The 16,124-nt window shown below is 52.9% G+C and overlaps 1 protein-coding gene across 3 annotated transcripts in view; it reads right to left on the bottom strand.

Moving 5' to 3' along the window:
- PTDSS1 (phosphatidylserine synthase 1) overlaps positions 1-16,044 on the bottom strand; it is a 53,746-nt gene extending 37,702 nt beyond the window's left edge. Inside the window, exons 1-2 of one of the 3 annotated variants that reach the window (XM_072734272.1) lie at positions 15,570-16,044; positions 3,437-3,528 (exon numbers count right to left, since the gene is read on the bottom strand). In XM_072734272.1, the coding sequence (XP_072590373.1) occupies positions 3,437-3,528; positions 15,570-15,748 (271 nt within the window). In that variant the 5' untranslated portion in view covers positions 15,749-16,044. Of the gene's footprint in view, positions 1-3,436; positions 3,529-15,036; positions 15,042-15,569 lie in introns of those variants that run through there. The other 2 variants (XM_026013955.2, XM_026013965.2) reach the window with 2 other exon arrangements.
- Positions 16,045-16,124: the final 80 nt, after the last annotated feature.

The raw sequence follows: 16,124 nt of genomic DNA on the forward strand, positions 1-16,124 counted from the left end.
AAGGTTGCTGACTGATGCTCCTGCACAGCGCGGAGGAGCTCACGCATGCGGGACCATGGACGCCATCAGGTTGAGGCCTCCGCTCAAAGGTGCAGGGCAGACCTTGCTGGGTCAGGGACGAACCTGTTCCCAGTCACTAGAACACAGCCGCCCGGGCAACGCCACTGCCCAGGCATGCCCCCAAAACTGCCTTTCGGGGAGGCAGCTGCTGTTGGGCTCCAGCTTTCCCATTAATTTTCATTGCTTAACTTGAGAACTTGTGCCAAGGGTGGGAGGACAGAAAATAAGGTGACAAGACCGGAGCAAGAAGAGGCTCATGCGTTCTGCTCAGAGAAGCAGCCACCCAGCACCAGGGCCCTGGGGAAGGCCCGAGGGGACAGCCACCGAGCCTGAGAGCACCCCTCCCAGCCGCCTGGCCAGCTCCCCTGTCATCAACACCGGCACCTTCTAAAGCCTTCCAACTTTTAAATATTCAATGGGAACGATCTTTAATGTGGAAAACGTAGTTTTACTAATCAAAGGTAACGTGTGGACAGGTGGACCTTTAGCACAAACATCGTGTCCGCTGTGCACACATGGCCCCAGAGAATCCCTCTGAATATGTGCTGCCTATGTCCTATCTTTCTCTACCTAGAATCGTCCTTTCCTGGATCCACCTAGAATCGTCCTTTCCTGGATCCACCTAAAAACCTTCCCTGTGGCACTTTCTGCCCAGAGGAGTGGTGTGCATGCGCACGCGCGCGCACACACACACACACACACACACACTACACGGAGATGGTAGGGGGAGGATGTGGAGGGAACAGACGAGGTAAGAGAGAGAGGAGGCCGGCTCCAGGCGGTCTGCTAGCCCCTCTGGTCACAGAGGACACCTGGGCACAACCAGCAGCCAACTTCCACAGGATCCAAAGCCACGGGGTACAGACCAACTAAGACCCTAGGGCCATATTCCTGGAGAAAAAAGAAAAGCCAGACCCTGGTAGAGAGAACAGGAGTAAAGGGAGAGGGAAACATGGGAAGATGGAGATAAAAACACATCACCAGGGACCTAATAAGAGAAAGAACCAGAGTAAGACCAACTAAAAGGAAGATGCTGGAGCCAGGCCCTACCGCCCACCACTAGGCTGACGTCAAGCGGCCGTCATCCCCCGGCCTCCTGGGCCCTTGCTACCTACAGAAAAGCCCTCGCGATGAAACCCCTGACCCAGCTCCTGCTAACACCTCATGGAAGGGATGGCTGTAAAATCATGGCTCTCGGGACATCAATCTTTGAGGATGCTCAGACTTCCAAAATGGCCCTGGACTCAGAAAAAGCAAGTCTAAAAAAGATAAAGACAAAGGCAGGAAAGAAACCTTCAAGCCGCAAAGAAGTGACCTTCGAGAACTAAGCGACAATGAACACAGAGAAGCTGAAAGCTTGAAGAACAGACTTGGCACCTCTGGACTGACCAGTTCCCTCAGCATCTACCATGTGCCGACTGATGTTTAAAACAAAAGGTAGTAGGACAGGGACAGACTAGGTAAGAAATAAGAAGAAAGCACACAGAGCAATAATGGCCATGGTCCTGTCTGATGACCTCGGAGTAAGCAGCAGACTCACAGGAACGGCTAAGGGGCAGAGCAGAGGGGAGTTAAACCCAGCTGTCAAATGACACGGTTACCTGAGACGGTTCATCCTCCGCAGGATTCAGTCATGGCTCCACGGGCTGGATCATTACACCACCAGCAAAACCACACAGTGTGACACACGACGAAGCAAAACTACAGAACATGATGGCATTGCCACCATCCTGGAAAGACACCTTGGCATGTGTGCGACACTGTGATTTATAATAAGAAATATGTATTTGGTCTTTGTGCCCTTTTCTGGCACAGAGCTCCTCAAGCCCTAGGAACTCCAAGTGATAAGGATGATGAATACTTTCTGCTATGTTAATGAGGCCTTAGGAAAGTGCCCAAGAACAGGGCCGATTGCCAGTGGAGCCAAACATGTGATTAGAGGGTGAGAACTTGCAGTCCTGTCCCCAAGACCTCCAGGGAAGGGTGAGAGGTTGGAGGCTGACTGCAATTCCCAGTGGCCACTGGTTCCCATGCCTCTGTAGGTGAGGCCTCCAAAAAAAAACTCCAAAAAGGATGGGGTTCATGCAGCTTCTATGTTGGTGGACATTTATCTGATGCCAAAAGAGTGGCCCACCTGGAGAGGGCATGGAAGCTCCTAGTCCCCTCCCACGTACCATATCCTACACATCTCTTCATCTGGCTGTTGGTGGATATTCTTTGTAATAAACAGGTACTGCAATCTAACAAGCAACCTCACTTCCTGCATCCTGTGAGCCACTCTAGCAAGTTAATCGGACCCAAGGTGGGGTCATGGGAACGTCTGACTTAGAACCATTTGGTCGGAAGCAAAGGTGAAACCCTGGACTCGCAGTTGGCATTGGAAGGGGAGGCAGTCCTGTGGGGCTGAGCCCTTCCCCTGTGGGAGGGACTCTAACTCTGGGTAGATGGTGTCAGAATCTAGTTCAACTGTAGGGTAACCAGCTTGTGTCCAAAAATTGCTCCTTAGTGGAGGAACACCCCCTTCCCTGCTGCTTCCTCTCCTGAACACATACACATCAGAATTAGGATTAGAACTCTATTACCATGGTAGATTTCCAAACAGCAATGAGTAGCATTCACAATGGGCTTCTCATTTTTTTGAAGATTTTATTTATTCACGAGAGACACAGAGAGAGGCAGAAACACAGGCAGAGGGAGAAGCAGAAGCCTGATGCAGGACTCGATCCCAGGATCATCCCCTGAGCCAAAGGAAGATGCTCACCACAGAGCCACCAGGCGACCCTCCCCCCCTTTTTAAAGACTTTTCTTCACTCCATAATTATGATGGGGATAATAAAATTCACAGTAATAATGGTTTTTTTCACCTGATGATTAAAATACATATCCCAAATGCATGATCAGCAAAGTTTACTGTGATTAAAGATCACCTGGGACAACACATTATTTCAGTAATAATCATATTGCAGTGACCCTGTCCTTAGCAAGAAGTACAAAACAAATAATTGAGTATTTTATGACTCAGCTGATAGAGCAAAAATAGCAACAAGAACAGCTGACACTCAGAGCTTACAATTTGTCAGTCACTATTCAGAGATGTTAACACGTATTAATTTAGTTAACTCTTTCAATGGCACCTACCTGCCAATCCCTTGTTTGCAAAAGCGAGAGACTCAAGCACCTGTGAAGCAGCTGGGGCACTTCCCAGGGCAGGAAGATCACAAGCACGTGGCAGATCGGGCACCTGTGCCCTAACCACCACAGATTCGTTTCTCTTACTCTCACTTTCTGGTTTCATCTTCTAGATGGCATGTACCTCCCAGAACACCAAAAGGGCACAACACATAGGGGAGGTGTGATCCAATGTGACACCACTTACCATTGGGAAAGGCCAACACGCTGATGATAAGGAAGAAGAACACGACAGAGAGGATGCCCCTCCAGATGTTGTCCTCTGGGACAGAGTCATCCCTGAAAACAGAAAAGAAAACACTGAGTACTCATTTTCGGACCTAAACAGTCAACTCCGAAGGCATAAGATTCCATTTTCTGAAAAGTAGTGACTCATTTTGCTGAGCAAAGTCTCTACACACGCTACTTACACTTCACTATCATTTCCTAAAATAACCCAGTCTCATAGTGGTCCAGTTCTTACAAGAAATGCAGCTGGCAACCTCACATGCCGACACACATTCCACTGAGACAAACATCAGAGAAGCACCGTCCTTTAAAAAAACAAAAATGCCCAGAATGTCAAAAGGTAAGCTTTATTTTGGAGAAATGCTTTTTGATTTCAAGAAGCACTAACGATGACTTTTACGATATACACTGTGGCAAAGAAATCTTTGAGAACTCATAAAGAAAGCATAAGATTATAAGGAAGAAGAACATAAGGCAATGAGATTATATATCAATTCTCAAAAACGAGCAGTTGGCCATCTAAGGGATGAATGAAAGGGTGAAACACTGGATAATAAGAAAGTACCAGAAAACAGTATTAAAAGAAAAATCATGAAAATGGAATACAAGATTTACAGTCAGACAAGAAGCAAAAGAACCATAAAGAAAGGGGATGAGTTTCCTCCCTCTGAGCCTGGCCACTTCTCATCCACTGCTGCATTTATCTCCTCCATAACCCAGGTAACTAAAGCATTCCATCCCTTGGTTGATATGCTGTCTGTCTTCAGTATAGAGAGGGAACTCCTGGGGCACCTGGGTGGCTCAGTCGGGTAAGTGTCCAATTCTTGATTTCAGCTCCAGTCATGATCTCAGGGTCCTGGGATCCAGCCCCACATCGGGTTCCATGCTGGGCATGGGGCTTGCTTAGGATTCTCTCTCTCTCTCTCTCTTTCTCTCTCCTTCTTTTGCGCCCCCTCCTCCCCCCAACAAAACAGAAAGTAAACTCCTGAAGGCAGGGAATTATTCACTCATTGCATCCTCAAAGGCTGGCACATGATAAGCCCTCAATAGATTATCTGTGGACTGATTACTGGTTAGGAAGAAAATCTATCGTATAAAACCAAGTAAAATTTCCCAAATGGAACTTTTCTTAACATTGATGACAGGAAAAAATAATTGATGGCAGAGAATAATTAGGTTCTGACAGTTTATGTTAAAAAAAAACAAGTAAAAGTAAAGTTTAGCCACATAATTTTGGGGCTCAAGAGGAGCAAACAAAAGAGGGGAAACAGAAATCTAAGACACTAAGATTTTCTGAATTGATATGAAGAAGCTTGAGAGAGGGGAAGTCCAGCATTTCAGTTTAAAAAGGTGCAGGATGAGTAGACAGGAAACAGAAGAACAGAACGGAAGGAGATGTTTAGACATAATGAGACTAGTAGCAATAAATCCAAAAGTGGTTTTTGAAAGTTGAGTTTATCTGTGAAAGGACTGCAGCTTTCAAGAGACAAATGTTAAATTAAGATTAAACATCAGTGAAGGAAAAGAAGGAGGTCAAAACAAACAAACAAACAAAAAACCCTACAGGGAAATCAAGTCCATATATACATATAAAACTCAAGTACCCAGAATACAGGAAGAAGTGTGGAGGGAAACTATGATCAATTCACCTAATTAAAGACTAGGTCCTGGGCTATTGGACTTAAAAAAGAGAAGTTAACTTAGATATCAACTTCTGTTCAGGCTGAGTTTTCACACCAATTTACTTTCCAGATTTGTGAGAGGACTGCACATAAAGTTCTGTGGTAGGAGGTCACAGAGATCCCCTTTCTTAAATCATCATCTGGCCAAACAGCACTAACACTAATGCTGGACAAAATGCTTAACTGTTAATTTCACAGATCTGCTTATAAAACCAAACTGTGCAACCAGGCAGACTTCCTCCTGCAGCAAAGTGTGGTCTTATCTTAATGTACACCCCCAACAATTTAACATCTGCCCAGAAGGTACGAGCATGGCCCTAAAATGCTAGCCCTTCGTTACTGGGTACGTGCAATGGTCTTTGGCTTAGGCAGGGAAGCCCTACGTCTGTCTAGCTTCCAGGACGAGCTTTTACTGAAGAATGGCTCACACAGGGACTGGGGCGGGGGCACAGTGTCCTCATTCAGACCAACACCACACTACTGATATTGGTAACAACAATGATGTAATAATGGCTCCTGTTATCAAGTATTTACTGTGTGCCAGGCACTCAACAGGCAGTTTCTTTTTTTTTTTTTTTTAATTTTTAAAAAGATTTTATTTATTTGTTTGAGAAAGAGACAGAAAGAAGGGGTGGGGGCCCCACCCAGCAGGGAGCTCCATGCTGGACTTGATCCCAGGACCCCAAGACCATGACCTGAGCCAAAGGCAGAAGCTCAACCGATTGAACCACCCAGGTGCCCCTGAATAAGCAGTTTCTACACATTATCTCGAATTATCACAACCCATCTGTGAAATGGCTTACTATCAACCATATTTTAGAAATGAGGTAACAGAGGCTCAGACAGGTTATGTAATTTTAATTTGCCCAAGCCTACATATTGAAGAAGTTGCGGAGTTCACATCGGAAACCAGGTCTGTTCGACTCTGAAGAGGATGATCTTTCCCCTACACCAAGCTGCTCCTAAAAAAATGATGTGGTCCTAAATCTATCTGACTCGTGTTAGATGCACAGGGAAGGTATACGAGAGTCCGAAACACACACATTTGTAAGTCACAAATAGAATAAAAGCAAAGCTGAAATAAGTCACTGTTGTCCAGGAAAGAAGGTCGATTCCGTAACCCTGACATTATATCAAGACAGACTCTGGACCACTTAAAGAAGAAAAGTAAAAAAAAAAAAAAGAAAGAAAGAAAAGTTAAACGAAACAAAGCAGAAAAAACCCCCAAAAAACAAAAACCATGTGTTAAAAAAACAAAAACAAAACACAACCACCTCAGAGTGGAGAAGGCCTTTCTACAATATGACACAACCCAGAAATCATAAAGGACAAAAACTGGTCAGTCCGCACGACACAGAAATCCGTAAAGGACAAGCGATAACCGTGGAACTTAGATCAAGGCAGAGTTAGCTGCCGTTCTAGTACGCAGGGCTCCCCGCAAAACCGATTAACATCAAGAACAACAAATAGACAAAGAAAAACAAATGCAGTGGCTCTCAGGCAAGTGAAAAGATGCTCGGTGTCGCTGGTGGAAAGAGACAGACAAATCAGAACACCCCTGGGGGACCATGCGGCACGTCCCCACCACAAAGGTAAAAGTTCAGTGACTGGGGTGTAGCAGGTATGAGGAAAAATCCAAACAGGTCATCTGCCCCGATGCCAGGGCAGCTTAAATTGAAACCACCTCCAGGGAGGGCAGTGGGGCAACATGTTAACTTCGTCAGGACACACACCCTGCGACTCAGCAATTCCCAAAGGAGGACTTAGCCCGCCAGCCGACCCTCATTTACGTAACAAAATCACGTATGCACAGGGTGCTCCACTGTGGCCTTATCTGTATTTAGCAGAAGAATGGAAACCAGCTAAATAGATGTCCACCAGAAGGAACTGATTAAATAATTTACCGAATGTATTTACTTGTAATGGAGTTGGAGGCAACCACAAGAAAGTCCTTCTACGGCAGCTGCTACAGAGCAAGAGACGTCATGCGATGACAAGCGGAGAGCGGCAAGCACAGGACATGTGGCACGTGTGCACACCTGCCACCTGTGCACACCTGCCACCTGCGTGGTGGCTGCACTCTGCCTGGAAACGCAGCGAGGAGGGCAAGGCCGCTTTCCTCCTCCCCCCATGCCCTCTGGTGTGGCTCGAATTTCAAGCAATGCGCGTCCATTATTCTTTCCAAAACAGTGAATTGATTAAGATGTTACCGAACAAAAAGCTACCGCGAACCAGCAAACCGGTCTCTACTTCAGATTACTGTGGTCAAGATGCTTGAAAATGTATCACCGTTACCTTCAAAAAAACCTAAGGTCAGTAATCAACAAGGACATAAAACCAAGAAAACTGCGCTTCTGTAAATTTTGAGCGATTTTCAGGATCAAACGGATGGCTCAGTTTCAGGGAGAAAAAAAAGGGTGACCATACCTGAGTAAAGTAGCAGCGGGGTCTGCAGGTCGGCAGCTTTATATCCGATTAGAAGGGAACCGGTGCCTCCACGACGCAGCAGCGCGGTCGGGTACCCGCAGGCGCAGGGCCGGGGGCGCCCGGGGCACTGCCCAAGGACGGGGTCCCAGTGCCCTGCCGCCTGCAGGGAAGGAGGACGCCTTCTTACATGGCCTGCGGCAGCCACCCCACTATCCCCGCTGTCCCCACTGCCCCGCAGCCGCAGGCCCTACAGCTGGCACCGGGCCCGTCCCCGGGGCGCCAGGCGGAAGCCCTGGCTCGGTCTGGCCCAGAGGAGGAGGCGGGCGCAGCGGGACACACGGGCCGGCGGGCTCATAAACAAGGCAGGGTCCCCAGAGCCCGCCGGGGCGGGGGGGGGGGGGGGCGGGGGGCCTGCGAGCACACGCAGGGGCCCAGCACAGCTCCTGCCACACGGTGGGCGCCCTCAGGCCCGGGGCCCAGGACTGGCTGAGGCGGTGGCGCAGTATGCCCGGTGAGGCTCCGCGAGGCCCCGGTGAGACCCCGCGAGGCCCCGGTGAGGCCCCGGTGAGGCTCCGTGAGGCCCCGCTGAGGCTCCGTGAGGCCACGGTCAGGCTCCAGTGAAGCTCCGTGAGGCTTGAGTGAGGCCCCGGTAAGGATCCGGTGAGGATCCGGTGAGGCCCCGGTGAGGCCCCAGTGAGGCCCCAGTGAGGCTCCGGTGAGGCCCCGGTGAGGCCCCGGTGAGGCTCCGTGAGGATCCGGTGAGGCCCTGCTGAGACCCGCTGAGGCTCCGCTGAGGCTCCGGTGAGGTCATGGTGACACCCCGGTGAGGCTCCTTGAGACTCCGGTGAGGCCCCAGTGAGGCTCTGTGAGGTTCCGGTCAGACTCCATGAGGCTCCAGTGAGGCCCCGGTGAGGCCCTGGTGAGGCCCCGGTGAGTCCCCGGTGAGGCTCCGTGAGGCTTCACGACGCTCCGCTGAGGTTCTGCTCCATTCCGCTGAGGCTCCGGTGAGGCTCCGTGAGGCTCTGGTCCGTCTCAGTGAGGCTCCAGTGAGGCTCCAGTGAGGCTCCGTGAGGCCCTGGTGAGGCTCCGCGAGGCCCCGCTGAGGCCCCGCTGAGGCTCTGTGAGGCTCCAGGGAGGTCCTGGTGAGGCTCCTTGAGGCTCCTTAAGGCCCCGGTGAGGCCCCGGTGAGGCTCTGTGAGGCTCCAGTGAGGCTCCGTGAGGCCCCAGTGAGGCTCTAGTGAGGCCCCGTGAGACTCCGGTGAGGCCCCGGTGACGCTCCTTGAGGCTCCGATGAGGCCCCAGTGAGGCTACATGAGGATCTGGTGTGGCCCGGTGAGGCTCTGCCAGGCCCTGCTGAGGCCCCACTGAGGCTCTGTGAGCCTCCAGTGAGGCCTTGGTGAGGCTCTGGTGAGGCTCCGGCGAGATCCCGGTGAGGCTCCGGTGAGGCTCTGTGAGGCCTCGGTGAGGCTCTGTGAGGCTCCAGGGAGGCCCCGGTGAGGCTCCGCAAGGCTCTGCTGAGGCCCCGGTGAGGCACCAAAGAGACTCCGGTGAGGCCTCGGTGAGGCCCCGGCGAGGCTGCGTGAGCATCCGGTGAGGCCCCAGTGAGGCTCTGCGAGGCCCTGCTGAGGCCCCGCTGAGGCCCCACTGAGGTTCCGTGAGGCTCTGGTCAGGCTCCAGTGAGGCTCCGTGAGGCCCCGGTGAGACTCCGCGAGGCCCCGGTGTGACTCCGGTGAGGCCCCGCTGAGGTTCCGTGAGGCTCTGGTCAGGCTCCAGTGAGACTCCGCGAGGCCCTGGTGTGACTCCAGTGAGGCCCCGCTGAGGCTCTGTGAGGCTCCAGTGAGGTCCCGGTGAGGCCCGGGTTGATGCTCCTTGAGGCCCTGCTGAGGCCCCACTGAGGCTCCAGTGAGGCCTTGGTTGAGGCTCCGGTGAGGCCCCGGTATGGCTCGGTGGGGCTCCAGTGAGGCCCTGGTGAGGCTCCGGACAGGCTCCGTGAGGCTCCAGTGAGGCCCCAGCGAGGCTGCGTGAGCATCCGGTGAGGCCCCAGTGAGGCTCTGCGAGGCCCTGCTGAGGCCCCGCTGAGGTTCCGTGAGGCTCTGGTCAGGCTCCAGTGAGACTCCGCGAGGCCCTGGTGTGACTCCGGTGAGGCCCCGCTGAGGCTCTGTGAGGCTCCAGTGAGGTCCCGGTGAGGCCCCGGTGAGGCTCCTTGAGGCTCCGCTGAGCCCTGGTGAGGCTTCGCAATGATCCGGTGTGGCCCGGCTGAGGCTCCACGAGGCTCTGCTGAGGGCCCGGTGAGACCTCGATAAGGCTGCGTGAAGCTCCAGAGACGCCCCGGTGAGGGCCCGTGAGAGTCCAGTGAGGCTCCGTGAGGCTTGAGTGAGGCCCCGGTGAGGCTCCTTGAGGCTTCGCGATGCTCCAAAGAGGCTATGGTCAGGCTCTGGTGAGGCCCCGGTAGGTCCCAGTGAGGCTCCATGAGGCCCGGTGAGGCCCCAGTGAGGCTCCATGAGGCCCGGTGAGGCCCCGGTGAGGCTCCATGAGGCCCAGTGAGGCCCCGGTGAGGCTCCGGTGAGGTTCCATGAGGCCCGGTGAGGCTCCGGTGAGGCCCCGGTGAGGCCCCGCTGAGGCTGCGGCGAGGCTCCGTGAGGGGGAGGCAGGCCTGCGCCCAGCGCCCACCATGGCGGCTCCTCCCGCCCGCGGCCGGTCGGATATTTAGGTCGGAGGTCGCTGCAACGGGTAGGGGCCTACCCACGCGACAATAGAGAACGCCCCGCCCACCCACGCGAGAACAGAGAACGTCCCCGAGGCAGGGAAGCTGCGCACCCGGAAACGCCTGGGTGGGCGGGCGTCGGTGGGACTGAAGCAAACTGTGCGCTCAGGAGCGTGCGTGGGCGCCAGGCCTGCTCCGCGGGCCCTTGCCCTGCCTCGGGCTCCGCTCCCCTCCCCCCCCAGGAGGAGCCCCTGAGACCGCCGCACACGGGCGGTCACGGGCAGAAGGCCGGGCCCTGCTGAGGGCCCTCTCCATGTGGAAACCGGAATCCAGGTGAGAAGGCGCCTGGTAGCTCGGGCGCGGCCCCTGAGGGGCGCTTCCGCCGTTTCCCAGCCGGTAGGATCCTTGTGGAGAATCCGGACGAGGCCTCAGCCGAAGGAGAAGAGCAGAGCGTATTCTTCCAAAGGCCTCGCGGGCTACATCATGGCTTGTATTTCGATTCCCTCGGCATTCACTGCGTGTGGCCCGGGGCTCCATGCTGGGCCCACCTGCAGCCCCAGCCCAGGCCGTGACCCCGGGTCGGGCTCCCTGCGGCAGCCTGCTTCTCCCTCTGCCGGGTCTCTGCCTCCCTCACTCTCTGGGTCTCTCACGAATAAATCTTTGAAAAAGGAAGACATGTAAGATCTGCCTCGGAAATTGATCTAGTCAATATTCCTCCCCCAACAGGGGCCACGGGCCGCTGGCAACAGAAGGCGATGGAGTATCTAACATCCTCCGGGAGCCGGGAGCCGGCCCGCTGAGTTGCTGAGCTCCGGGAAGCGGCGCCCAGGCCAGGTGCTCGGGAAGCCATGGGGCTGTATCCGGAGGCTAACCGCATTACCCGTGCTAACAAGAGTCCTGCCCGCAGTGTGGAACGCCAGGGAGCAGTCCCGGGCACGTGGTTCCTCGGAGGCAAGGCCGTATCAAGACCAAAAGCATCCAAAGTCACCCCGGAACCCGCTTCCTACAGAAGACCCCAAAGAAATACAGGGGACATTTTCCCCTCCAGCACGTTTACAACCTTATTAGGGACCTAAAACGCCAGACATAAATGTAAGGGAGGGACACGGAAGATGCTGACTTAAATCCAAAGAGAAATATGATTCTAGTAGGAAGTGGGGAAGAGAAGTGTGAAGCTCACTGCTGGCCGGACCCCTCCGGAGGCAGCACCTAGCACACACTCCGTTCCCCTGCTGGGGGCCCGCCCGGTGCGCAGCCGCCGTGGACATCACCGAACAGAGCCGGTGCCAGGAGCAAGGACAGCCAGGCCTTGTGTTAGTGGGGGACGAAGAACACAACGTACATAAAGGAGGCAGAACCCAGACAACGGAATCAGCAGCACGAGGAGACATTTCCTAATGGTATTCATATGGTGTAAAAGGGCAAGACCCAGGAAAGCTGGCGGGTCTCCGCGAGGGGGGGGCAAGGCTGAACGTAGGCGAGAAGAAGTGAGCCTCAGAGCTGACGAAGATCAGAGCTCCAATTCGGCGAAGGGAAACAAAGTCAAAGCCACGATGGATACGTAAGTGAGAACGGATACGCCAAAGGCCTGTGCCCGTCTCGCCCGCATCTGCCTTGTGTCCCGCCAGGGAGAAGGCCAGCACGCACAGACCAACAGGCACTGAGACCAACAGGCCCTCAGCTGGAGGCCCCTCCAATGGCCACATGCCTCTTCAGGGGAGGGGCTGCTGGGAACGGGATTAGCAGATCCTGGTGTTTTCACATCTAACGTTTGTTTTCGAAATGAGGGCCATTCACTATGTGCACGTTTGCCCAATCTCTGAAAGCACAGTAAACACGAAGCACCCCAGTAACTATACTCTGAGCCTGAGACAAAGGTTCTCCTTGCTCCATTCTGGCCCAACAAACTTCCAGGGCATTTGTCGAAGCACTTGTAAGAATACTTTCTAGGGGCGCCTGGGTGGCCAGGTCAGGTAAGTGTCTGCCTTCGGCTCAGGTCATGATCCTGGAGTCCCGGGGTCCAGCCCGGATCATGCTCCCTGCTCAGCGGGGTGTCTGCTTCTCCCTCTACCCCCCTCCAAATAAAAATCTTAAAAAAAAAATACTGATTATAAAATGTGGCAAAATGAGCTTAGGGAGAAGACTCAATGGCACCCGACTTTATTTTTATATTTTTAAAAAGATGTTATTTATTCATGAGAGACCCAGAGAGAGGCAGAGACCCAGGCAGAGGGAGAAGCAGGCTCCATGCCAGGAGTCCAATGCAGGACTCATCCCAGGACCCCAGGGTCACGCCCTGAGCCAAGGGCAGATGATCCACCCCTGAGCCACCCAGGCGGCCCCGCCCCCAGCTTTATTTTTATTGATGGTGGAAGAGATAGAAGATTTAAACACCATGATTTAACAGTGACTTAGCCTAGTTGTTATATAACAAAAGAACTACTTGACAAATCCAAACCTGTTTCAGACTTCTGCACGTGGTATCTAATCCCTCACGATCCTTCTTGCTGTGTCTCCACAGCATGTGACAGGACCCATCTATGGTTTCTCCTCGACCAGTAATACAGCACCCCAAAAGTATTGTCTCCTGTCCCCTCACATCACTCGTCTTTGGAAAACAAACTTTTTCACTTTTACTGAAGGAACTGCACTGAATGGTCATCCAACTAAAATTCTGTTATAAAGTAAATTATAAGGCACCAGGGACAATCATTTCAAAAGAGCATCATAATGAATCATTTTCATATAAGAAGTGGTTACCTTCCATCTTTATGGAAAAAGAGTGATCACTGATGTTCCGCTTTATAAAGGGGCCCAACTCATTACAAAAAATAAGTACCACGCACGTTAGTGGTGCTTATGATTTTATAGAAGGTAAAACTTGTTATTAATGAGTTCTTCAACATATGGTTTCTCTTTCTGAAATTATTGGAAGAAATAAAATGATTATCATTTTTGTAAAAGGCCACAGTCTGAGGTTCAGATTATTCCACTTGTATGACTATTGACAAACTATTAAAATTCATAACCTCTGCTGCAATTCATCAACTGCTTTGGCCAAACAGGGAAATGACGGAACAATGTGACTTTCCGTATCAGAAAAGAGGAAGAGAGATCTATTCTTAGAGGTCCTAGAATAATATTAAAGATAAAAGACTAAAACTGAACCGCCCATTCTTGCTTCTCATTATTTAGAATAAAATATCACAATTACTTGTCTTACTTCCAAAGAAATCCCCACACTGATTCCACCATTGTCAACCCACAAAGGAGAGGAAGTTAAACCAAAATACTCAACAGATATGTTTGTTATGCAAACAAAGCAATGTCTACTATCTCAACGCCTTCATCCTTTTTCTCAATAATAGAGCATTCTTCATCCTCAGTCAATGACAGATGTAATTTAGTAGAAGGCATTAGCGTACAATGAAACGATGTAATAGTTATGGCTAATGTTTACTGAGCATTTACTCTGGAAAGCACTGAGCTAAACACAGATTACCTAAAAAAAACGAACTGAACCTTCATGAAAGATAATCCTATGGAGTATTATTAGGTGTCTTCATTGTACATACATATGGAAACTGAGGCCTAGCAAAATTAAGTGGCCACACTGCTACTGAGTGGTAAAATCAGATGACATGACCAATGAAGTATTTGAGAATAACCAAAAGTAGGGACATGAATGAGTTTTCTGCAGGGCTAGAAATAAGTTCTTGGTTGGATACCATGGAAAGGTCTAGTCATATTCACTAGAGTTAGCAGAAGACTTTACAATAATAGTTGCTGTATCCCTCAATCATTAAGCTTGTTACTTATGCTTTACAGCTTTAGGTAGATTTATGCAAATAGATAAACACAAAATAAGAACCAAGAGTCAAAAGGATTGTGGAAATAAGAAAGGAGTGAGCTGTAGGAGGATATTTAAGTTCTATGAAAATCTGAAAGGCTGCAGCGATTCCCAACAGAGATACCACTGGCATTGCATGTGTGCATGTGCGTGTATAGATCTTGCACATACGTGTGCACACACAAACATCTGTCTAGGGGACAGTTCATTCTTTCTCAAACAGTGCTGTCCTATGTGTCATAACACACCTAGCACCTTAATCCCCACCTACTAATAACCAGAAGTTCCAATGCCTGTGGCCACTTGGTACACTTCTGCACATTTTCTGCTGACCTGGAATGAGAACCACTGATTGTTGGATAAAAATACTGAGAAAAGTGACTGACGTTAATTGTGCGTTGTGAATGAGGTACTCCGCTACGTGCATTCACACATTCATTTATTACTCATAAACCCGTATGAGGTAAGCACGTGCTTTATCCCCATTTTACAAGTGGGGATCCTGAGGCTCAAAGAAAGGTGAAGGAGCGCCACCGTGGTGGACATAAACACACCTGAAGCCAGCAGCCTGGTTCCAAAGCTACACCTATGTGCATTGATCTTTTAAACTGTTAAGAGTGTGGAAGGCATACCTTTCGTTTCTTTAAAGAGGTTCTTTCAGAAAAAAATCGTTGTAAGGAGGACCCACGGTGTGCATGTCATCATGCTCCTGGGATGGAATGGCTCCCTGGGCTGGGGGTGAGGGGCCACGTGTTCAGTGAGTACAGTCCTATGATGTCGGTATCAAGAGCTGGCCTGTGCAAGTGTACATCAGGAGGGCTTGGAGCATGTGGCTATACGTGTCGGGGTGTGTGTGTGTTTCCGGGGAGGAGAGAGTGTCCTGTACTGAGACTTACGTGTCTTATTTATCACTTGCAGAGCATTTACTACGCGCCAGGCGCTGCTGCAATTGCCTGATGATACATCATCTCAGCACGAACGACAGGTAGTGCGGGCCGGTGTCTGTGTAGCCACGAGCCCAAGAGGCGACAGGTGCCTGGGCTGGAAGGGGAAAGGTCAGCTTGGACTCATGTCTCCCTCATTTGCGTTCCGGTGCCTTCTGAGGCTGGGGGCAGGGTTGCGCTGGCGGCGGGTGTGCCACGCACAGCGGAGGTGCAGCCTGGGCAAGGCGGTGTCGTGCAACTCACGTGTGCCGTCTGTGCACGGCTGGTGGCGCGGGGCTCGCGGGGGGACCCACGGCGCGGGGCCCCGGGGGCACCTGGGCCTGGGGGAGGCGCGTGGAAGCGCCGTGGGCCGCGGGGCTTTGAGCGCGCGGCGGGACGTGCTCACAGTGGTGCACGGGAGGTGGCCCGGGGTCCCGGGGTCCCGGGGCTGGGGGCGCCCCGTGGTGACCCGCCCCCGCCCCCCCGCCCGGGCGCGCCCGGCTCACCGCGTGAAGGCGAAGTACATGAGGCTGACGATGGTGAAGCTGAGCAGGGTGATGGTGTGCGGCCGGTAGAAGAAATCGATGGTGATGTCCTCCACCTGCTGCTCGTTGATCATCCGGAAATGCATCTTGTAGTTCACGTCGTCTTTGCTCAGGGTCCGGCTCCCCACGCACGACGCCATGGCGCGCCTCCCCGTCCTGCGGCGGCGGCGGCGGCGGCGGCGGCCCCGGACTCTGGAGGCCGCGACCCCGGGGCGGGCGGGCAGGCGGCCGGCGGGCGGCGGGGCCGAGACTGGCGCCGAGCGGGGGCCGGCGGCCCGGAGGGACGCGCGCGGGAGGGCGGGGTCGGGGCGCCGCCAACGCGGCCTCGGGCGGGGGGCGCCGCAGGCAGGGCCCCCGCTGCCGCCCCGCCAGCCGCATCTCCCGGGCCCCGCCGTGGCCGCCCCAACGCAGGCGCCGGGCGCCGGGGGGCAGCGAGCCGGGCGGGGGCAGCGGCGGGCCCGGGCCGCCTCCTCCCGCCGCGCGCCGCCCGCCCCCCCCCCGCGCGGCCTCGCGGAT

The sequence above is a fragment of the Vulpes vulpes genome, chromosome 13 (genome assembly GCF_048418805.1).
Source record: "Vulpes vulpes isolate BD-2025 chromosome 13, VulVul3, whole genome shotgun sequence".
NCBI lineage: Eukaryota > Metazoa > Chordata > Mammalia > Carnivora > Canidae > Vulpes > Vulpes vulpes.